The 24,741-nt window shown below is 44.1% G+C and overlaps 1 protein-coding gene across 1 annotated transcript; it reads right to left on the bottom strand.

The window, feature by feature from the left end:
• Positions 1-10,403: 10,403 nt before the first annotated feature.
• On the bottom strand, positions 10,404-19,842 carry LOC112215214 (sodium-dependent lysophosphatidylcholine symporter 1-like). The gene is given in 15 exon segments (XM_042299926.1): positions 10,404-10,496; positions 10,696-10,869; positions 12,622-12,765; positions 13,114-13,226; positions 13,318-13,401; positions 13,661-13,744; positions 13,824-13,945; positions 14,162-14,259; positions 14,643-14,772; positions 14,928-15,006; positions 18,590-18,722; positions 18,834-18,898; positions 18,901-18,960; positions 19,426-19,545; positions 19,831-19,842. Coding segments are annotated over 14 exon segments (1,386 nt in total). The 3' UTR covers positions 10,404-10,496; positions 10,696-10,727.
• Between the last annotated feature and the right edge of the window lie 4,899 nt (positions 19,843-24,741).

Below are 24,741 nucleotides of genomic sequence, written 5' to 3'. Positions count from 1 at the left end.
AAAAAAGATGAATAAGACAACCGTGATGCAAACATGACGTTTGTTATATGTGCCAACAGATAATTTGTACGGTCGACATATTTTTGTGTCGGTAAAATGTATTATGAAAGAAAAAGGCGGTGGAAACGCCTTTATGCGCAAATATTGATATAATAACCATCATTTTGAAGTAAACTTGGAGTCACGCGATGATATCATAGATAGAACAGATATCCCACCGGATGTATTAGTGTGAAGCATCCGGTTGGCGTTTCTACTCACTACCAAATATGGTGATGAGATGAAGCTCTGTAGCCGGCAGTAGGAGTAGATGGAGCAATATGGATTTCTGCCGACATTTTCTCAAGGATTAAACATTTGATCTCAATACCGTTTTCTGTTCCCAAAACTATAATCTGTTACGAACAGAGTGGACTAAGTTTTGTAGATTTTACACTTTGCCCAAGTAACAAAAAAAAAGTTGTTTAGGGGTGCAAAGGCGAATTGAGTTATTGCACATGTGCACTTCATGGAGTAGGCGTTACACAACGGAAATATGCAAACATCTTGCTAGCTAGTGCTTGGCTCTGCACCCCTCCTTGCTTGTCCTGCCCACTATGACTCATTTGTTCCCATTAGAAACGATAGGCTGTGATCTATCTTGTGTTAGTCATTAAAATATTTTATGATATGGTGAGTGGTCCTCCCACTACAACTTGGGAAACAGTGCAGTTTCTTCTTCTTCTCTGGTATAATGGCGTTTGCAACAATTGGATGTGCATTCCGCCACTTACTGTGCGGGTGGAGAATAAGGATCCCAAGGGAAATAATGTGGGGTATTTTTTTATGTGGGGTATTAATATCTTGACTCATCCTGCCACCAGGAAGGATATGTCATTGAGTGACTAGCATCGTCTCTCAAGTGAAATAGAACAGAAGATGTGTGCTCCGAAGATCAATACAGGTTACTTCTGACTTTGGTAGATCCAGTCTTCTGTTCTATTTCACTTGAGAGACTATGCTGGTCACTCAATGAAATATCCTTCCGCCTGGTGGCAGGATGAATCAAGGTATTAATATCAGAGTAATTCCGTGCCACGGGTGTGATGCGCCCCATCCCCTATAAATACCTGGGCGCATAGCATCACTTCCTATTTTCTTCCCTTGGCTACGCAGGTGAGCGAGAATTGGATATAGAAGACGAGTTTTCTGTTGAATGTGTAGAGTATGCTACATTTTGGGCGAAGCTTGCTCCTCCCAGCAGTTCTCTGCAGTGTTTTGTCTTCTAAGCTTTTTCTTACAGGTCGACACCATGCTATGAATTAGGGTGAACTGGTTGGTCCAACCTGTTCACAGCGTAAATCTTGTCTGTGTCTTGTCTGTCCACCGGTTTGCCTCCCCGCTAATTGCTTTACCTGTTGGTTATTAGCTTCAGCTGGATGCTAGCCTCTTCTCTCAGGGTATTGAGTCTGGGTACTGCACCTACTCAGGCTAATGTCCAGGCTTTGCATCCTAGCTAGCATACTCTCTTACTGGCTCGAGCTGCAGCTGTTGCCAGAGTGAGATTCAGAGCATCTGTTCATAGGACCTATTCTCACACAGTCTGTTACTCTCTCAGTGTAATTGGCTCCTCACATCCATACCTTTTGGGGATTGTGAGTGGAATTTCCCAAATATATTCTGATATCCATAGAAGATATTATTACTTAATTAACATATTGCCCTGAGAAGAGAACTACTTTATACTTACACCTGGTATAGTATTAAAGGAGTGTAATGCAGATTATCTGTTCTATAAGACATATCTGTATTTCTGACTTTTGTCTAGACAGGGAGAAGATTATACATGCCATACTACTGTGATAAATGCAATGCTGGCTTGGCTTCGGTTGATGCCCATTCCACCTGTATGATGTGCCTAGGCTTAGATCATGCCATTCAGGTTGTGGATTCCCCCTTCAGCTGCATGTATTGTGCTACTCTTGGCCCACGGCGATGTGAAGCACGATTAGCTACGATGAAGGAGACAAATGCTAGAGGCTCCGGGAGCGGACTCAAGCGTTAAAACAACCCTCCACGGCAGCGGGCCCGCCGACCTTCGAAGCTCCACTCTCTCAGCCTGACAGGCTCTGTTGAAGACTTAAGACAGGATCCTGATGCTATCTCCATCTTTGCTGGTAATTACATAGACAAAGTGAGACCTCTGAGGCTGGTTCTGGGTCAGTGAACCATGGCTCAGAGAGGGCTGAGAGTGAAGCGCCCTCTTCATCAGCTGATCTGCAGGAGCTCATCTCTAGGATTCTGAAAGCTCTGGATATTAATCCAGACCCTAACAGAAGCCCAGGCAGAGTGTACATTCCTCATTGCCCTAAGTACTCCAATAAGCTGCATCAAACATGGGCTAAGGCTAACTCAAGCCAGTGCAAGCCTTGGACATTCATGGCTTCGCCCAAGGAATTGGTACTGGACCAGTACCCAGTCATGGACCCCATTGTTGCGATCATGGTCCTCCCAGACAAGGAGATCATTGGTAAGTCTCCCCGCTGTCCTCATCGGGCTGCTGATGACAACTTAAAGGACAACTTCTGGCCATGGTGGCTCGCCTCATGAATACAACCACTCTGCTGCAGGCACACCTGCATGGTCTGATAGCTCGCCTGTCCACCGACGGTGACCCTGAGCTGACAGCTGAAATGACTTCGGTGTCCACACTCCTCTCCCTCTTAAATGTTGAGATGTCACGTGCTAATGGCAAAGCCCGGTATACGGTCATCTCGTCATGCAGACCGCTTTGGCTCTCACAGACAGATGTCAGCCTCCGTGAAGAAGGGCACCAAGTGTTACTTTTCGGCCTTTCCCTGGTACCAAGTGCATTCACAAAATGCATGGATGTCGCTATAGCACCGCTAACATCAAAGGGGATGATGGTACTAAATGACCTAGACCAGTGGTTCCCAAACTGTTTATAGTCCCGTAGCCTTTCAAACATTCAACCTCCTGCTGCGTACCCCCCCTAGCACTAGGGTCAGCGCACTCTCAAATGTTGTTTTTTGCCATCATTGTAAGCCTGCCACAAACACACACTATGCGATACATTTATTAAACATAAGAATGAGTGTGAGTTTTTGTCACAACCCGGCTTGTGGGAAGTAAAGTCCATTAATAACATTATAATAATAATCAATAATTTAGCTCTTTATTTAGCCATCTTACATATAACACTTTATTTGTTAATCGAAAATTGTGAATAACTCAACACAGGTTAATGAGAAGGGTGTGCTTGAAATGATGCACTTAACTCTGCAATGTTGGGTTGTATTGGAAAAAGTCTCAGTCTTAAATCATTTTCCACACACAGTCTGTGCCTGTATTTAGTTTTCATGCTAGTGAGGGCCGAGAATCCACTCTCACATAGGTACATGGTTGCAAAGAGCATCTGTGTCTTAACAGCATGACGTGCCAAGGCAGGATACTTTGAGTGCAGCCCAATCCAGAAATCTGACAGTGGCTTCTGATTAAATTCAATTTTCACAGAACCACTTGTAGCAATTTCGATGAGGCTCTCTTGTTCAGATATCGGACTGGTGGACTGGAGTGGACTGGAGGCAGGGCATGAAAGGGATAACGAATCCAGTTGTTTGTGTCATCCATTTCGGGAAAGTACCTGCGTAATTGCGCACCCAACTCACTCAGGTGCTTCGTGATATCACATTTGACATTGTCTGTAAGCTTGAGTTAATTTGCAGACATAAACCATACAATGATGGAAAGAGTGTTTCCCTTGTTAATGCAGACAGAGAAGAGCTCCAACTTCTTAATCATAGCCTCAATTTTGTCCCGCACATTGAATATATTTGTGAAGAGTCCCTGTAATCCTAGATTCAGATCATTCAGGTGAGAAAAAACATCACCCAGATAGGCCAGTCGTGTGAGAAACTCGTCATCATGCAAGCGGTCAGACAAGTGAAAATTATGGTCGGTAAAGAAAACTTTAAGCTCGTCTTTCAATTTAAAAAAGACTGGTCAATACTTTGCCCCTTGATAACCAGCGAGCTTCTGTATGTTGTAAAAGCATTACATGGTTGCTGTCCATATCACTGCATAGCGAAGAATACATGAGAGTTCAGGGGCCTTGCTTTAACAAAGTTAACCATTTTCACTGTAGTGTCCAAACATCTTTCAAGCTGTCAGGCATTCCTTTGGCAACAAGAGGCTCTCGGTGGATGCTGCAGTGTACTCAAGTGGCGTTGGGAGCAACTGCTTGCACGCTCGTTACCACTCCACTATGTCTCCCTGTCATGGCTTTTGTGCCATCAGTTCAGATACCAACACATCTTGACCACCAAACTCCATTTGATGTCACAAAGCTGTCCTGTTGTCCTGGTTTCCAGTGGTTTGCAGAAGAGGATGTCTTCCTTAATTAACCCCCTATAAACATAACAGACATACAGTTAAAGTCGGAAGTTCACATACACTTAGGTTGGAGTCATTAAAACTTGTTTTTCAACCACTCCACAAATTTCTTGTTAACAAACTATAGTTTTGGCAAGTCGGTTAGGACATCTACTTTGTGCATGACATAAGTCATTTTTCCAACAATCGTTTACAGACAGATTATTTCACTGTATCACAATTCCAGTGGGTCAGACGTTTACATACACTAAGTTGACTGTGCCTTTAAACTGCTTGGAAAATTCCAGAAAATTATGTAATGACTTTAGAAGCTTCTGTTTGGCTAATTGACATCATTTGAGTCAAGTGGAGGTGTACCTGTGGATGTATTTCAAGGCCTACCTTCAAACTCAGTGCCTCTGTGCTTGACATCATGGGGAAATCAAAAGAAATCAGCCAAGACCTCAGAAAAAAAATTGTAGACCTCCACAAGTCTGGTTCATCCTTGGGAGCAATTTCCGAATGCCTGAAGGTACCACGTTCATCTGTACAAACAGTACGCAAGTATAAACACCATGGGACCACGCAGCCGTCATACCGCTCAGGAAGGAGACGCGTTCTGTCTCCTAGATATGAACGGACTTTGGTGCGAAAAGTGCAAATCAATCCCAGAACAACAGCAAAGGACCTTGTGAAGATGCTGGAGGAAATGGGTACAAAAGTATCTGTATCCACAGTAAAACGAGTCCTATATCGACATAACCTGAAAGGCAGCTCAGCAAGGAAGAAGCCACTGCTCCAAAACCGCCATAAAAAAGCCAAGATTACAGTTTGCAACTGCACATGGGGACAAAGATCGGACTTTTTGCCCTCTGGTCTGATGAAACAAAAATAGAACTGTTTGGCCATAATGACCATTGTTATGTTTGGAGGGAAAAGGGGGAGGCTTGCAAGCTGAAGAACACCATCCCAAACTGGGAAGCACGGGGTGGCAGCATCATGTTGTGGGGGTGCTTTGCTGCAGGAGGGACTGGTGCACTTCACAAAATAGATGGCATCATGAGGTATGAAATGTATGTGGATATATTGAAGGAACATCTCAAGACATCAGTCAGGAAGTTAAAACTTGGTCGCAAATGGGTCTTACAAATAGACAATGACCCTAAGCATACTTCCAAATAGGTGGCAAAATGACTTAAGGACAACAAAGTCAAGGTATTGGAGTGGCCATCAAAAAGCCCTGACCTCAATCCTGTAGAACATTTGTGGGCAGAACTGAAAAAGTATGTGCGAGCATGGAGGCCTACAAACCTGACTCAGTTACACCAGTTCTGTCAGGAGGAATGGGCCAAAATTCACCCAATTTATTGTGGGAAGCTTGTGGAAGGCTGCCTGAAAAGTTTGAACCAAGTTAAACAATTTAAAGGCAATGCTACCAAATACTAATTGAGTTTATGTAAACGTCTGACCCACTGGGTATGTGATGAAAGAAATAAAACCTGAAATAAATCATTCTCTCTACTTTTATTCTGACATTTCAGTCTTAAAATAAAGTGGTGATCCTAACTGACCTAAGACAGGTAATTTTGACTAGGATTAAATGTCAGGAATTGTGAAAAACTGAGTTTAGATGTATTTGGCTAAGGTGTATGTAAACTTCTGACTTCAACTGTATACCAGGAGCTGTGCCAGGCCCGCCACGTCTGATGACTCATCCAGCTGTAGCACATAGAATTCAATGGCTTGAATGTGAAGAAGTAATTGTTTCAAAACATCTCCTGCCATGTCCCTGATGCATTGTGAAACAGTGTTGTTTGATGAAGACATTGTCTGTATAGTTTTTTTGGGCCTTTTCCCCCAGCATTGTCCCAGCCATATCCGCTTCAGCAGGAAGAATGAAGTCCTCCACAATAGTATAGGGCTTGCCTGTCCTAGCCTCTCGGTAGCTCACCTTATAAGACGCTTCCATACCCTTCTTATTAATGGTATCTGTTGCTATTATACATGTCTTACTACTTAAAAGTAGTCTTAATTCTCGCTCAAAAAACTCCTGAGGCTTATTTTTCAAATTGGCATGTTTTGTTTCTAAATGTCTGCGCAACAGTGAAGGTTTCATTGAGTTGTGAGAGAGTACTTCTGTACATATAACACACTGTGGCTGAGGAACGGCACTACTCCCAATATAAGTGAACCCCAAATCAATGTAGTTCTCCTCATATTTGCGTCTCTTCGATGGTTCAACATCCCTGTCTGTTGGGAATACCTGACCTGGACATTTGGCTAACCTGTTCTCAGTCAGGAGAACAGGCAGCAGCAGACATGACATATCTCCTGAAGCATATCTCAGCGCTAGGCCTCAGGTTGAACATGCAAAAAATACACCTGGTCCCCACACAAACTGTGACGTTCGTGGGCATATGGATCGACTTGTCTCTTATGAGGGCTCACCTCACCAAAAAGCGAGTTCAGAAAATTGTAGCTCACCTCAAACCTTTTGTCCAGAAGGTGACTGTTCTTCAGTGTCAGAGACTGCTGGGTCTCCTCTTCGCAGCCTCCTTTTTGACCCCATTTGGCCTTCTACACTTGAGACCCATGCGGAGGTGGTTCAATGCTCAAGGTTTAAATCCCAAGGAAAACAGGTATGACTGTGTCTAAGGAATGCACGCGAGCCCTGGCAAGACGGCGATCCCTGAAATTCCTTTTCAGGTAGTATACGCCTGATTCCATCGGAGGGAACAGGTTCAAACAGACGCCTCCCTGACAGGCTGGGGAGTAGTATTGAAGGGGAGGGCGGCCAGCGGGACATGGAGCTCCAGCTGGTCCAAACAACATGCTGGAGTTGAGAGCAGTCCAACGAGCTCTGCTCAACTTTTTCTCACAACTGCGAGACGTGATATTTTGATATTTGATATTAATAGTTAGCAATTAATACTTAACAAATAGGAGGATAGTTCTGTCCTGTTAGTGTCTGTGTTTTTATGGTCTCCACTCTACTTCCCTGCAACTAATCCGGGCGTATGATCACAGGAGATGGCTTGAGCTGACAAATGTGTTAAAGACTGCATTACATAGACAAGATGTGGTGGGTGTAACCGCGATAGAGATGGCCAGGAGGAGTTTAGAACAATTCCTCATTGTCTCAAAATCATTCTTGCATCTGGGAAACTAAGCCAGGGTGGGGTTAAGACAACAACACATGTGCAGATAACGACAGGATGAGCCCAGTGGCTTATTATGCTACTTGGTTCGAATGAGGAGGGTTGAACCAACAATGACTGAGCATTGCTAGTGTCAGCTATATATAGGACTCTGTATTTGTGTAATGGTTAGGTTACTCAGTCCAAAACTCAAGGGGGGGTCAACCAGCCTCATTATTGCAATAATACATCGATATTAAATAAAGATGATTGTTTGAAGAAATGACCAAATCTCTCTCAATACTGAATTTCCACGACAGACAAACATGTGCTGGTACAGACAGACAGCGCCACAGTGGTAGTGTACATAAATCACCAAGGGGTTCTGGGTTCCATCCGCCTCCACCGCCTCCACCAGATGGCACATAACCTTCTACTGTGGTCACAGAAGAATGTGGCCTAACTAAGAGCTGTACACCTCCCAAGGATTCTGAACACTGCAGCGGCAATGCTGTCCAGGGAAGGGCCTCCAGAAAGTGAGCGGCGACTACACCCTGGTCTGGTGGCCATTGCCTCTACCAAAAGGGTTGGCGAGCTCCATGCTTTTTCTGTTAGTGATGAGTGTTATTGTGGTCATGTTGTGTTGCTACCATGCTGTGTTTTCATGTGTTGCTGCCATGCTATGTTGTTGTCTTAGGTCTGTCTTTACAAGTGTTGTGGTGTCTCTCTTGTCATGATGTGTGTTTTATCCTATATTTTAATTTCTAATTTTGAATCCCCTATCCTGGCAGGAGGCCTTTTGCCTTTTGGTAGGCCGTCATTGTAAATAAGAATTTGATCTTAACTGATTTGCCTAGTTAAATAAAGGTTAAATAAAAATATTGTCTTGGCCCGGGAAAAGCGAGCGTTACTCTGTGGCCTAATTCAGCCTTCCTACCAAAGGTCCTGCCCTCAGGTCACATGAACAGGGAAATGGGGCTAACAGCCTTATCCACCTCCATGCCCACTGGGGCTCATGATGTTGATGTATGCGCTCTGTGTCCTGTGATATCCCTAAATGAGTATGTGGAGAGGCGATCTGTCGCTCTGATCAGCTGTTTGTTTGCTTTGGAGAAAACAACGGTTGTCACGTTGGATTGTAGACACCAGTCTGCTAGCTGCCCACCCAGCCCCATCCTTTGCAGTAGCGCACTCCAACGGGGGGAATTGCCACCATCAGCTGTGCTTGGTGCTACCCTTACCTCCCAACAGAAACCTGTGGTTGGTCCGGGTACTGCCTCGAGCACCTATGGTGATGTGTTGCTCTAGGCTTTGCCCTACGGAAACCGACTTACTCTGGTATTGTCATCCCATTGAGTGACTAGCATAGTCCCTCAAGCAAAATAGAATGAAGGTTACTCACTCACGTAACCACAGTTCTATGAGCTATGGACTATGCTAGTCTAGCTGTTGGATCCGTTGTAGCCTCGGGAAGAGTCTTGAGGAAGTGAAGCTACACGCCCAGGTATTTATAGGGGGTGGGGGCATGCGCATCACACCCGTGGCATGGAATTACTCTGATATTAATATCTTGACTCATCCAGCCGCAATGATAACTAGCATAGCTAGCATAGTCCCTAGCTCATAGCACTGTGGTTACTTGCTCGACACAATCAACCAAAACAAGGCCGCTTCTAGTCACCTTGATTAAATCCACCTTTCCCACTGATCTCTTCACAGCCCTCAATATTACCAAAATCTCCAAAATGAAGCTCCCTGTCCTAGAAACACAGTCCAACAAGAAATTCATTATTGGACCGATCCTTGTCTTCTACTACCTTTGCTTGTTTCGTTCCATTCCTTGATTTCACAATTTTCCATTAATTGTACCTGTTTATTAACCTGCTTAGATTTAAGCACAAAAAAAATGCCAAAGGAGACCAACCATGCAGTTTATAAGGCTACAGTTTAAATAAGTTATTATTAACTTCACAGAGTGCACTGTGATCTTGATGTGCCTTTCCAATAAATATTGAGGGTCTCATACTGGTGACATGATGATTGATGCTGGACTGCCATTAGACAAACAAATATTCTCGCTCTTATCCATAATAATCTCCTCCTATAGACCAGCCTAGATGCAGAGCCTACCCCCCAATGTATCTGTCCTCTTTTGGCTAGAGTGCAAGTGCCAAGTCCAGAGTAAACACATTTTTTATTTAACCCTACAGTTTTTGTGACAAAACTATCAGTAGAGTTAAATGCGATGGAAACATACTAAACTTTGGATTTTTATTCGATGTACATTAAAACATTTTTTGTGTATTGCGTCATCAAGCACTGATTTTAAAGTTAAAAGTGATTTTAATTTAGGCAATCTGTTCCCAAGTATTCCCACACAAATATAGGCATATGTGATTATATCCCAATGTAATCAAGGTTTGAAATTATTTAGTTTTTGTCTAATACTATATCTATTTAGGATTCTTATGGTCAATTTGCAGTGTACAAATTATTTATAAATATGTTCCGACCCCCCGACCATCCGCACAAGTAAAAATAGTCTCATGGCTGAATGTAATTGGGGACTGCTGGTGTAGAAGATCCCCGCCCGTGACATTGGCACAATTGTTTATATATGATTTTTTAGACAAATGTAATTTTACATTTTTCTTCAGACTAGTTGGACATCCTATGATCAGATTTACGTGAGCAGTGATTAGAATTTGGAAAGAATTCCATAGAAGGTGATCTGATTTGGGCTTAGATACTTGTGAATGGGAATTAAAATCAGGCCTGAACTCCAGTGGATATTGTGATTGGTTATTTAACTTTTTGGAGCCTCTGAGGTTGTGACCTTTCAAGGTAGACTTGTTTAAAATACAACTGGACTTAGTTGGCTGTGACTCACCACATGACTTCAGACTGGACTCATGTGTTTGGTGTCTTGACTAATGAATGTGTGATCCTATCTTCTCTTCTATATCAGTTGAATCTATGGCTTCAACACTGAATAGACGGAAAACAAGAAAACAGTTAGTGGCCTAGGGCTACACATATTCATATTCATCATCATGCACATACAAACATCAATAAACTCAGGAATGTGTAAGGGAAGTTGTAATGCAGTATGTTGGATTTAGAGAGGAAGCTATTGTCATAGTAGGAGCACCAAGGCAGCCTATTAGAAGGAGTGTGAATGTCTCACTCTCTTCCTAACACTCTCTGGAGCTGGAGGAGTCAATCCTCGTTGATGGGGTACAGGTGGAAGAAGACCAGCCCTACCAGCAGTAGGGTGATGGGCACAGGGGCAAACAGCACAATAAGAGCAGTCACCACGTCCTCACTATGGCTACAAGCACCTGCACGATACCCCACAAAACTGCAGTACAAACAAGCATACATACAAACACACATTATACACACGCATAACATAAATACATATATTGAAATATTAGGGTGAAAGAAACATACAATGTATTCGGAAAGTATTCAGACCCCTTGACTTTTTCCACATTTTGCTACTTTACATCCTTATTCTAAAATGGATGAAATTGTCCCCCCCCCCTCATAAATCTACACACAATACCCCATAATGACAAAGCAAAAACTGTTTTTAAAAAAACAACGGAATATCACAAAAAATGAAATATCACATTTACGTAAGTATACAGACTCTTTACTCAGTACTTTGTTGAAGCACCTTTGGGAGCGATTCCAGCCTTGAGTCTTCTTGGGTATGACGCTACAAGCTTGGCACACCTGTATTTGAGGAGTTTCTCCCATTCTCTGCAGATCCTCTCAAGCTCTGTCAGGTTGGATGGAGAGTGTCACTGCACAGCTATTTTCAGATGTTAGATCGGGTTCAAGTCCGGACCCTGGCTGGGCCATTCAAGGACATTCAGTGACTTGTCCAGAAGCCACTCCTGCATTGTCTTGGCTGTGTGCTTAGGGTCGTTGTCCTATTGGAAGCTGAACCTTCGCCCCACTCTGAGGTCCTGAGCGCTCTGGAGCAGGTTTTCGTCAAGGATCTCTCTGCACTTAGCGCCATTCATCTTTCTCTCGATCTTGACTAGTCTCCCAGTCCCTGTCACTGAAAAACATCCCCACAGCATGATGCTGCCACCGCCATGTTTCCCCGTAGGGATGGTGCCAGGTTCCCTCCAGACGTGACACTTGGCATTCAGGCCAAAGTGTTCAGTCTTGGTTTCATCAGTCCAGATAATCTTGTTTCTCATGGTCTGAGATTCCTTTAGGTGCCTTTTGGCAAACTCCAAGCGGGCTGTCATGTACCTTTTATTGAGGTGTGGCTTCCGTCTGGCCACTCTACCATAAAGGTCTGATTGGTGGTGTGCTGCAGAGAGGGTTGTCCTTCTGGAAGATTCTCCCATCTCCACAGAGGAACTCTGGAGCTCTGTCAGAGTGACCATCGGGTTCTTGGTCACCTCCCCGACCAAGGCCCTTCTTCCCCGATAGCTCAGTTTGGCCGGGCGGCCAGATCTAGGAAGAGTCTTGGTGGTTCTAAACTTCTTCCATTTAAGAATGATGGAGGCAACTGTGATCTTGGGGACCTTCAATGCTGCAGAAATGTTTTGGTACCCTTCCTCAGATTTGTGCCTCGACACAATCTTGTTTTGGAGCTCTACAGACAATTCCTTCGACCTCATGGCTTGGTTTTTGCTTTGACATGCACTGTCAACTGTGGGACCTTATATAGACAGGTGTCTGCCTTTCCAAATCATGTCCAATCAATTGAATTGACCAAATTTGGACTCCAAGTCTAGTTGTAGAAACATCTCAAAGATGATCAGTGGAAACAGAATGCACCTGAGCTCTATTTAAAGTCTTATAGAGAAGGGTTGGAATACTTAGGTAAATAAGGTATTTCTGTTTTTTAATTTAAATAAATGTGCTACAATTTCTAAAAACATGTTTTCGCTTTGTCATTATGTGGTATTGTGTGTAAATGGATTAAATGTAAAAAATACATTTTAGAATTAGGTTGTAATGTAACAAAATGTGGAAAAGGGAAGGTGTACTTTCCGAATGCACTGTAATAATGAAATGACATTTTACATAATGAGGGGGAGAAAAAGGGAGAGGCAGAGCAGGAGTAGGTGGATGAATGACTCACTGTAATGTCATGGTTGAGATTCTAACAGACAGACCTCCCCCCAGCTTACTGCAGAAGGCATGGCAGGAGAAAAACAGGGGCTCCAGGTCCTTGCAGCAGGGGTTTCTCAAGGCAAAGTAATCTACCACATCCGGGAGCATGGACCTACATGAATAATAAGAGTCTGGCTCGCAAATCAGACCACACGCAGATATTGCACCAAACACTGTCTGGGTGAATCGATTGAAGTGAAAACAGTTTATAAAACAGTTTATATTAGTCAACTGGCCAAGTGTCAAATCAGCATATCAGAATATTCAACTCTTGACAGGCTGTCATGGGGAGTTATGAATGAAGTATGCCCCTAGTCACACAAGTCAGCATTGTGTGTGTGTGTTTAGAGTCATTCAAAGTGACAGAGGCAGAGACAGAACTGGAGCAGAGTGCAGTTCAAAGCAGAGACATGGCCCTGAGCCAAAGTCTTGGCCTTCTAACTGCAGTGTGCTGACTCACCAAGGCAGCAGGAACATGGTTGCCAAGCTGAATCCTAACATCACACACATGGTCACAAAGACAGGCAGGTTATTGGGTACACAAGCTATGATTGTTACAGCTGGGATGAAGAGCTATAAATAAATACAAAAACATTGTAAGTCTCAAATAGTAAGTATTTCTGCATAAACATTGTCATAAAGGGAGAAACAATGTTATGCTCACAGATAGGCCGATGAAGAGTGTGGTCTTTTTCCCAACTCGTACCAGGATTGCCTTCCACAGTGGAACAGCTATAATGGCTGTTATCTGTTAGGACGAAGAAACAAACAATATCAAACAACAAGAGGATGTCTTGTGGCTGTAGTTTTCCCTTAAGTAAGGAAATGACAGAGGTTAGCTTCCAGCTACACATAAAATATATCACATCATAAAGAGTATGATATGCCGGATTAGATAACAATTGTGTTCTGTTACCTGTGTATTGGGCCAATTTGCAGTCAAGAGGGTGTGGGGTGTGTGATATGACTATGTGTGAGGTCGACGGAACTGAACAGAACTGTCTTACCAGCAGAGCCAGGAGAAGGTGTTGGAACTGGGCCCCAAGCCCAGCTACATGGGTACAGAACAGTGCAAAATTCCCCAAAGACATCTAAAAGGGACAAATGTGCATTAGCTGATTCAAGATGTATTAGTTGATTTATTTAGATGCATCCCAGGCTAGGATTTACCTGAAAGGCAAGTGCAGCAAAGAGGAGGCCAAGGACCAGTCGTTGGTAAGGAATGTGGCACACTAACATCTTTAGAGTGGTGAGATAGGACAGACGCACTCTAGCCAGACTATAGAGGGGAGCTGGAGACAAAATCAGAGAGAGGTATTGGTGTTGTAGAAAAAATACATTCAAAAGACTTACCAAAACTTTCTTTCCAAGCCCATCCTTTAGCCCACTTCCAGAACTAGACTCTTGAACACATTCTACTGAACCTTGACCTCTCCTGTGCTTTACTCTGGCAGTTCGAAACTGACCCCTCTCTAACCCTAATTCTAGTGTTCTGACCCTTGACTCACCCTGCTGCTCCTTCACCCCCAGGAAGAGGACCGTGCAGCAGAGGAAGAACAGCCCGCCTATGACCAGCGCTGAGGTCAGGAAAGCCTTACGCCAGGGAAAGAAACCTCACAGGTAAGCAAAGCTACACAAGCACAAACAAACAAGACAAATGCACATACTTGAAATGCAAAAACACACATGGATGCAAGTACATGCACGCACACACACACATGCACACACACATACACAAGCTAAGAACAGTTTATTACTGTGTAATGTGATATCCCTGGGACTAGGTAAATTCACTTCCACTGACAAAGAAATTCTGCTAATCCAACATAGTAGAGGAGTGTTATGTCCTTCAGTGTGTGTGTGTCATTGCTGGGTTAGGTTAGTGTTTGTAACTGGAGAGTAGTTACTTGTACCATGCCCTGCTGTGTAACTCATAATGGTTGTACCATGGCCTGTGGTGTGACTCATAGTGGTAGTACCGTGGCCTGTTGTGTAACTGTCTGTGGCGCAGGGGTGTCAAGCTGTTGACAGGCTGCAGCCCTCTCTGTGTTGTATACAGCCACAACCTGACCCTGAATTGCTGAGGCCACCAGCATTGCCAGCATTTCCACACTCATCCCTATCACATAGACAGGGAGAGAAATAGACAGACCAAGGGACTGGTGAAGCTGAAAAAAACAACAACTAAGAAATGTATGATTTTATCAATTTTTACTGTATTCCATTCATCATTATAAGATGGAACACGAGAGAAAGTGGATGTCAAGCTCTTACTGTAGGCTGTGGTAGAGTCTCTGTCTCTCTGGTCTCCACCCAAAAACATGCTCAGCGAAAGATAAGGCACATTAAAACACTGTCAGGAGATAGACACAGAAACCATGGTGATGGTGCAAAAAAAGGGACATGTGATACTGTACTGTGAGTCAATAATTGCACCTTGTAACCATGGAAACACTGACACAGGAAGAATATGGCACACAGTAACCCTAAAGGAAAGTGGTCATTATCTAGAGGCAGCGATGATAATCCTGCAGAGATCAGGCTACAGAAAGCAGCTAAGTGATTTGTTTGGGATACATACAGTAGTAATGATAAGATAAGTGGTCCTCTGTAGCTCAGTTGGTTGAGCATGGCTTTTGCAACGCTAGAATAATGGTCTCGATTCCCAGGCCCATGTGTGAAAAATGTATGCACACATGACTGAGTCGCTTTGGATAAAAGTGTCTGCGGGTTTGGCCGGGGTAGGCCATCATTGTAAATACACAATTGTTCTTAACTGACTTGCCTAGTTAAATAAAGGTTAAATAATGTATTTTTTATTTTTGTATATATATTATTTTACAAAAATGGAGCAAGGCAAGCAAGGGTTGAGGATGTAGACTAGAGGATTAAGACTTGGAGATGGGGCTGAGTGGTCATACTGTATGTGACGAAAGAGAAGAACAGCCTTGATGTTAACAGGCTGTCACGCCCTGGTCGAAGTATTTTGTGTTTATCTTCATGTATTGGGTCAGGCCAGGGTGTGGCATGGGGTTTTTGTATTGTGGTGTGTTTTGTCTTGGGGTTTTGGTATGTATTGGGATTGTAGCTAGTGGGGTGATCTAGCAAAGTCTATGGCTGTCTGGAGTGGTTCTCAATCAGAGGCAGGTGTTTATCGTTGTCTCTGATTGGGAACCATATTTAGGCAGCCATATTCTTTGAGTGTTTTGTGGGTGATTGTCCTTAGTGTCCTCTGTGTTAGTTTGCACCATTTTAGGCTGTTTCGGTTTTCACATTACATTTATTGTTTTTGTAAAGTTCGTGTTTCTTTATTATTAAATAAACATGGATTGCAATAGCCACACTGCATTTTTGTCCGATCCTTGCTACACCTCCTCGTCCGAGGAGGAGATAGAAGAATGCCGTTACAGAATCACCCACCACAAACGGACCAAGCAGCGTGTCAACAGGCAGGAGCAGTCCAAAGAGGAGATGCGCAATAAGGATTTCTGGACATGGGAGGAAATCCTCGACGGGAGAGGACCCTGGGCTAAACCAGGGGAGTGTAGCCGCCCAAAGGTGCAGCAGGAGAAGAGGCAACAGGAGCAGCCCAAAGAGGAGGACAGTATGGACTATACTTCTTGGGAGGAGATAGACAGGTGGGCAGTCGACCCAGGGAGAGTGCCGGTGCCCGCCTGGGATTCGATGGAGCAGTGCGCAGAAGGTTATCTGAGAATGGAGTTGGCGAAGCAAGCACGGCGGCGCGGACGGAAGCCCGAGAGTCAGCCACAAAAATTTCTTGGGGGGGGCTCACAGGGAGTATGGCTACGCCAGGTAGGAGACCTGCGCAAACTCCCTGTGCTTACCGGGGGGCTAGAGAGACCGGGCAGGCACCGTGTTATGTAGTGGTGCGCAAGGTGTCCCCAGTGCGGGGGCTACATAGCCCGGTGCAGTATATTCCAGCTCTGCGTATCGGCCGGGCTAGAGTGGGCATCGAGCCAGGTAAGGTTGGGCAGGCTCAGTGCTCAAGAGCTCCAGTGCGCCTGCATGGTCCGGTCTATCCAGTACCACCTCCACACACCAGCCCTCCGGTGGCAGCTCCCCGCACCAGGCTTCCTGTGCGTGTCCTCGGTTCAGTACCACCAGTGCCAGCACCACGCATCAGGCCTACAGTGCGCCTCGCCTCTCCAGCGCTGCCGGAGCCTTTCTCCTCTCCTGCGCTGCCTGAGTCTCCCGCCTGTTCAGCGCAGCCAGAGCCTTCCTCCTCTACAGCGCTGCTGGAGTCTCCCGCCTGTTCAGCGCAGCTAGAGCTGCCAGCCTGCATGGAGCAGCCAGAGCTGTCAGTCTGCATGAAGCAGCCAGAGCTGCCAGCCTGCATGGAGCAGCCAGAGCTGTCAGTCTGCATGGAGCAGCCAGAGATGTCAGTCTGCATGGAGCAGCCAGAGTTGTCAGTCTGCATGAAGCAGCCAGAGCTGTCAGTCTGCATGAAGCAGCCAGAGCTGCCAGCCTGCATGGAGCAGCCAGAGCTGTCAGTCTGCATGGAGCAGCCAGAGCTGTCAGTCTGCATGGAGCAGCCAGAGCTGTCAGTCTGCATGAAGCAGCCAGAGCTGCCAGTCTGCAAGGAGCTGCCAGTCTGCAAGGAGCTGCCAGTCTGCAAGGAGCTGCCAGTCTGCAAGGAGCTGTCAGTCTGCAAGGAGCTGTCAGCCTACATGGAGCAGCCAGAACCGCCAGTCAGCATGGAGCAGCCAGATCTTTCAGTCTGCCAGGATCCGCCAGTCAGCCAGACTCTTCCAGATCCGCCAGTCAGCCAGACTCTTCCAGATCCGCCAGTCAGCCAGACTCTTCCAGATCTGCCAGTCAACCAGACTCTTCCAGATCTGCCAGTCAACCAGACTCTTCCAGATCTGCCAGTCAACTAGACTCTTCCAGATCTGCCAGTCAACCAGACTCTTCCAGATCCGCCAGTCAGCCAGGATCTTCCAGATCCGCCAGTCAGCCAGGATCTGCCAGAACCGCCAGTCAGCCAGGATCTGCCAGTCAGCCAGGATCTGGTAGATCTATCCACCTGCCTGGGCTTCCTCTCACTCCGGAGCTTCCTCTCACTCCGGGGCTTCCTCTCACTCCTGAGCTTCCTCTCACTCCTGAGCTTCCTCTCACTCCTGAGCTTCCTCTCACTTCCGAGCTTTCTCTCACTCCCGAGCTTCCCCTCAGTCCCGAGCTGCCTCAGTCCCGAGCTTCCCTTCAGTCCCGATCTGCTCCTCAGTCCAGTGGGGTTCGGGGTGAGGACTACTGGGCCATGGTCGGCGGCGAGGGTGGACTATCCAGGGAAGCGAGGAGAGGGGACAAAGACATTGACTGAGTGGGGTCCACGTCCCGCGCCGGAGCCGCCACCATGGACAGACGCCCACCCGGACCCTCCCTCTTGTTTTGAGGTGCGTTCGGGAGTCCGCACCTTAGGGGGGGGTTCTGTCACGCCCTGGTCGAAGTATTTTGTGTTTATCTTCATGTATTGGGTCAGGCCAGAGTGTGGCATGGGGTTTTTGTATTGTGGTGTGTTTTGTCTTGGGGTTTTGGTATGTATTGGGATTGTAGCTAGTGGGGTGATCTAGCAAAGTCTATGGCTGTCTGGAGTGGTTCTCAATCAGAGGCAGGTGTTTATCGTTGTCTCTGATTGGGAACCATATTTAGGCAGCCATATTCTTTGAGTGTTTTGTGGGTGATTGTCCTTAGTGTCCTCTGTGTTAGTTTGCACCATTTTAGGCTGTTTCGGTTTTCACATTACATTTATTGTTTTTGTAAAGTTCGTGTTTCTTTATTATTAAACAAACATGGATTGCAATAGCCACGCTGCATTTTGGTCCGATCCTTGCTACACCTCCTCGTCCGAGGAGGAGATAGAAGAAAGCCGTTACACAGGCTGAAATGTCTCATCCAGCGGATGAAATTGTAGATCTTACAGTCATGAGGGTCTCAAACAGGCAGCTTGCTGTGAGGTACCAGGGAACACTGAAGGCTTGAGACATGGAGCCTTGGGGCATGAACCACAGCAGGACATAGGAGAGGACCCCAAAAGGCATAGCGAGAACCACCCTGAAAAACACAAAAATACAGAAAGGGATGCTCTGAGAAGGACAGCAAGAATGGATTGCACTGGCCAAAATCAATATCAAAATGGAAGAGGTATTATTGAGATCCACTGACCATGGCATGAGTTTACCAATGGGTGTCAAGCCACTGCGGCTCACCAAGTACCCCAGGCCCGACTCACTGTCACAGCATCCCAGGCCCGACTCACAAACAGGATCAGAGAAACATAGAAGGCCTCGATCTGCAAAAGAGCAAGGGACAGACGGGACTCAGACACCACTCAGAGCCTGGCTCCTCTCTAGGTTTCTTCCTAAGTTCCTGCCTTTCTAAGGAGTTTTTCCTAGCCACCTTGTTTCTGCATCTGCATATTGCTTGTTGTTTGGGCTTTTAGGCTGTATTTCTGTATAAGCACTTTGTGACATTTGCAGATGTAAAAAGGGCTTTATAAATAAATGTGATTGTTTTGATTGAGACAGAGATCAGCCTAGAGAGGTTACACAGACAGACATGAGACAGTGGACGTACACAGACAGACAGACAGACAGACAGACAGACAGACAGACAGACAGACAGACAGACAGACAGACAGACAGACAGACAGACAGACAGACAGACAGACAGACAGACAGACAGACAGACAGACAGACAGACAGACAGACACACAGACAGACAGACACACAGACAGACAATGAGTAACATTACTGACCTGTACAACGTTTAGCAGGAAAATCTGTAAGGAGAAGCCAATGGCAGCAGTAGTAATCTGATATGGCACACCTCCCACGGCATACCACAGCTTCCTGGACAGAGGAATCCCCACCAGACGCTACAGTGATCGGATATATTACAAAGACACATGCAAATTGGTCAGACATGCTTGAGAGAGAGCGAGAGAGAGCGCGAGAGATTGTTAGGTTGTTAACAGTGTTATATTTAATTAATTCAAACTTTTAAAGCTGACAGGATCTCATGTTTCTCTGTCCTATTCCACAGTGGAAAACATACCCTGTTTTGTTGTACTAAGCACAATAAAAGGTTGTTAACAGTGTTATATTTAACAAATTCAAACATTTGAAGCTTACAGTGGTCTTGCATTGATGATTGTCCTTGCATGTGTTTCCATCTTGCCGTTCAATGGGGTGGGTGTGTGTGTGTGTGTGTGGGGGGGGGAGCTCATCCTTTGGAATTAGGACTTTCCCGTGGTTACAGTCCACTCCAGATCACCATTTGCTCCTCGACAGGGTAAAACTCTGTCCTACAACTTCAACATCTTTCTCTACTTCTGACATGAGAACAAACAAACTATGAGTATCTGGTAACAATGAACACATGCACACACATTCATGCTGTGCGTGCACATGTCTTAATCCTACCGAACAACCCTGGCCCTTTGAAAGTGAGAAACTCCTGTCGCGGTCTATTTCAGCCCTGTGAACCCACCCATTAAAGTACTACATTGTTTTAACACAAACAGGTGTTAAAACCCCTGTAAATTGAAGCCTTTGGATCGCAATACTACTAAGTTACCATATAGAATTGTTTTCAGATGGTCATAAAACGTATCATTTAGCCATTCGATTTTGAATTTTAGGCCCTCTGTAGGTATAAACAAATATATATGTAGTACCGTTCAAAAGTTTGGGGTCACTTAGAAATGTCCTTGTTTTTGAAAGAAAACCAAGTTTTTTGTCCATTGAATAACATAAAATTTATCAGAAATACAGTGTAGACATTGGAAATGTTGTAAATGACTATTGTAGCTGGAAACGGCAGATTTTTTATTGAATATCTACATAGGCGTACAGAGGCCCATTATCAGCAACCATCACTCCTGTGTTCCAATGGCACGTTGTGTTAGCTAATCCAAGTTCATCATTTTAAAAGGCTAATTGATTACAGACCAATTTCCCTTCTGAATGTGGATAGAAAATTGCTTTCTAAAATTCTAGCCACAAGATTAGAGGACTCACTGCCACTAATTGTGAAAGGAGACCAAACTGGCTTCATTAGGGTCCGTAAGTCATGCAACAACGTCAGGCGGCTTCTTAATGTAATTCAAGCCTACCAACAAAGTGCTGTGGATGGTCTTGTGCTCTCCCTAGATGCTGAGAAAGCATTTGATGGTGTGGAGTGGTCTTACCTATTATTTGCTCTAAATAAATTTGGTCTGGGGGACAACTTTATAAAATGGGTGAAAGTTTTGTATGATGATCCTCAGGCTGCTGTCCTTACTAATGGGCTATGGTCAAATAGCTTCTCTATACACAGAGGTACCAGACAGGGCTGTCCTTTATCCCCCCTCCTCTTTGCACTCGTTATGGAACCACTGGCCGAGGCCATCAGGATAACGCCTGCTATACAGGGGCTGCTCATTGGTGATGTTCACCATAAAATAAGCTTGTATGCTGATGATGTCCTGATATTCATCTCTAGTCCCGAGACTTCAATTACATCTCTTATTAATATTATTGAATCATTCAGCGAATTCTCAGGCTACAAGATTAACCTTACTAAGTCAGAGGCTATGCCACTTGGTAGCCTACACTCTGTACCTAATACTTCTCCCCCCTTCCCTTTTAAATGGTCTCCCTCAGGTTTCATGTATCTGGGTATATTTGTAACTCCTAAATTCCAGCTAATGTACAAAGCCAATTTTGTTCCCTTGTTTGATACAATAAGACAGGATCTGGAGCGCAGGAACTCTCTCCCGATTTCTTGGTTGGGTAGAATATCCCTCTTGAAAATGAACATTTTACCTAGACTACTTTACCCAATCCAAATGATCCCAGTATTACTCTCCAATAAGGTAATAAAGGATGTAAATGGATGGCTAAGTTCCTTTATATGGAGTAAACGCAAGCCAAGACTTAAGATGGCAATATTGCAGCTGCCAAGTTCTATGGGCGGCTTGGACCTGCCCAATATCAGGTTCTATTAATGGTGTGCCCACCTTTGTTATATTTCTGACTGGATCACAAATGATGACTCCTCTATTTGGTTAGACATTGAGACTTCTCTTTCAAAATACCCCTTACAGGATCTTTTATTTTCATAAGTTTCAAGTCTGTAGAAGATCACTGCAATAATCCCGTTACACTTAACACACTCAAAGTATGGAGGTCAGTTCAACGCTTCCTGGGAAGGTCCAAACTAACCTCTGCTCTTACCCCAATTCTTAACAACCCAGATTTCAGTCCAGGATTGCTGGATGCTGGCTTTAACTTATGGCTTAATAAGGGCATACGCAGGCTAAATGACTTATTTGCTGATAAGATTTTGTTGTCATTTGAGCAGATGTTCGAGAAATATCGACTCCCAAAGCAGGACTTTTTCCGCTTCCTACAAGTAAGACATTATATTCTGAAGAGCACCACCTTAATTGGTAACCCTGATGTGTCTGTCATTGAAAGAATGCTTTTTTTCCCACAAAGGAAAATGTCTGTAAGTCTATTTTATGATACTTTAAGGTCCTTTTCTGCTGTCAACACACAGAGGGTGAAACAAGTGTGGGAGAAAGAATTGTCTGTTACTATTGACCTAGAGATGTGGGAGGACATTTGGAGATATGCAAAAACAATATCTATATGTAACCGTACTAGAGCAATCCAATTAAGAATAATACACAGATTGCATATATCCCCAAATCGCAGACATGCTTTTAGCCCCACTTCCTCTTCCCCTCGGTGTCTTAAATGCAAAACTGATACAGGCACCCTAACACATTGTTTATGGTCATGTACCAAAATACAAAGATACTGGTCTGGTGTTCTGCAAGAAATTGAAAAGATCCTAGGGGTTGATCTAGAATTGGACCCAGTTTCTTTACTGTTAGGTCTCCCTAGTAGGCATGTTACTTCTGTCGGTAAAAGGAGGCTTTACAACATCCTTACCTTCGCAGCGAGGAAAAACATCCTTTTACAGTGGATTAGTGATAAGGTTCCTTCTATTAAAGATTGGCATAAGATACTATTTGAATGGGTGCCTCTGGAATATCTGACATGTACATTGCATTCTAAAACAGACCAGTTCTACAAAGTATGGGAACCTTATCTAAATTACCTAGAACCTGAGGTATCAGCTATTATGCTGCAAGGATTCTCTTAGAATGGCGGGGATCTATGTATTTCAGAACTACACTGTACGTTCCATGTGTGGAACCTAACCTCTCGGTTTAAACTGAGCTTTTTTGTTTAATTTCTGTTTGTAAGTTTGTTTAAAATGTATGTATTGAGAGACGGAATGATGGTGATGGGGTGAGAGAAGCACAGAGCGGGAAGAGGAAAATGGCGTACGTATGTATGGGTGTGTATATGTGTGTGTGTGCGTGTATGTATGCGTATGTGTGTGTATATGTATGGGTATATGTATGTGTGTGTATGTATGTGTATGTATGTATGTGTATATATATGCACGTAGATATGTGTAAGTGGGTGCTGTTTTTCTTGTTTTTGTTCTGTGTGCTTTGTCTCTGTTGTTGTATCTCTTAATATGGGTGAAAATTGTGAAATTCCAATAAAAATACTGTCTAAAAAAGGCTAATTGATCATTAGAAAACCCTTTTGCAATTATGTTAGCACAACTGAAAACTGTTGTTCTGATTAAAGAAGCAATAAAACTGGCCTTCTTTAGACTAGTTGAGTATCTGGAGCATCAGCATTTGTAGGTTCGATTACAGGCTCAAAATGTTCAGAAACAAATAACTTTCTTCTGAAACTCGTCAGTCTATTCTTGTTTTGAGAAATTAAGGCTATTTCATGCGAGAAATTGCCAAGAAACTGAAGATCTCGTACAATGCTGTGTACTACTCCCTTCACAAAACAGCACAAACTGTCTCTAACCAGAATAGAAAGAGGAGCGGGAGGCCCCGGTGAACAACTGAGCAAGAAGGCAAGTACATTAGCGTGTCTAGTTTGAGAAACAGACGCCACACAAGTCCTCAACTGGCAGCTTCATTAAATAGTACCCTCAAAACATCAGTCTCAACGTCAACAGTGAAGAGGCGACTCCGGGATGCTGGCCTTCTAGGCAGAGTTACTCTGTCTGTGTTCTTTTTCCCATCTTAATCTTTTCTTTTTATTGGCCAGTCTGAGATATGGCTTTTTCTTTGAAACTCTGCCTAGAAGGCAAGCATCTCAGACTCGCCTCTTCACTGTTGACGTTGAGACTTGTGTTTTGCAGGTACATAAACTAAAGTTAGGTGCCATTTCCTGGTAGCTAAAATTTGAACAGTTCGCCTAATTTCAGTTTGTTACAAAACAAGCAAGTAAAGTGTAAATAACGATTGTATTATCTAAACTGCTGTGAAATATATTTCCCATAACATTTTTTTTTTCAACTGTTTGAAGCTGGTGTATAAAACCGAAAGTAAAAAAGGTAAAAAGTAAACATAAAAACAGGAAGCGTAAAAATTGTGCATATAGAACAGATCTTAGACTTGCTTTCAATGAAAATGGCAGATCTATAAAACTCACATTTCTATGTGAATTTAGTTGGGTGAATTTTTGTACATATTTTTAAATATTTTTTATGTTTAGCTCACAGTCCATTACAAGAAGAAGATAGAGAAGGAATTAAATGCTTTTGAAAAATCTATTAATTGTTTCTCACTATAGATCATGAAATGCTCATGTTCAAATGGAGTAAAAACAGCATGGTGGGTGTAGCGGCTACTGTAGCCTACGGGTATGATACACTACCACAGGTATCCGCGCGGTGAAACACCACTTCCCATTCATTTCAATGGAAGGAAAGCTGTGAGAAGTGGAGAGTGCAGGCGACCTATGGCGGTGCGAAGGTGGTGTGGGAGGCGATGAGAAAGATAAGCTTTTCCCAAGTTTATGCAAATCACCAGCGGCGACCGCTGGGCAATGACCAATCATATAGAGTTGTTCCCATGACAAATTTGACGCTATACACCCCAAGGCTGGAAACTTTCTTTAGCAAAGATGCCTGACAAAAATACTATAATGGAAGCAAATGTAAGTGATTATAACATCATAACGAATCATACAAAAAAAAGATG

This window comes from Oncorhynchus tshawytscha, linkage group LG16 (assembly GCF_018296145.1).
Source record: "Oncorhynchus tshawytscha isolate Ot180627B linkage group LG16, Otsh_v2.0, whole genome shotgun sequence".
Classification (NCBI taxonomy): domain Eukaryota; kingdom Metazoa; phylum Chordata; class Actinopteri; order Salmoniformes; family Salmonidae; genus Oncorhynchus; species Oncorhynchus tshawytscha.
This window is presented reverse-complemented; position numbering and strand designations above follow the sequence as displayed.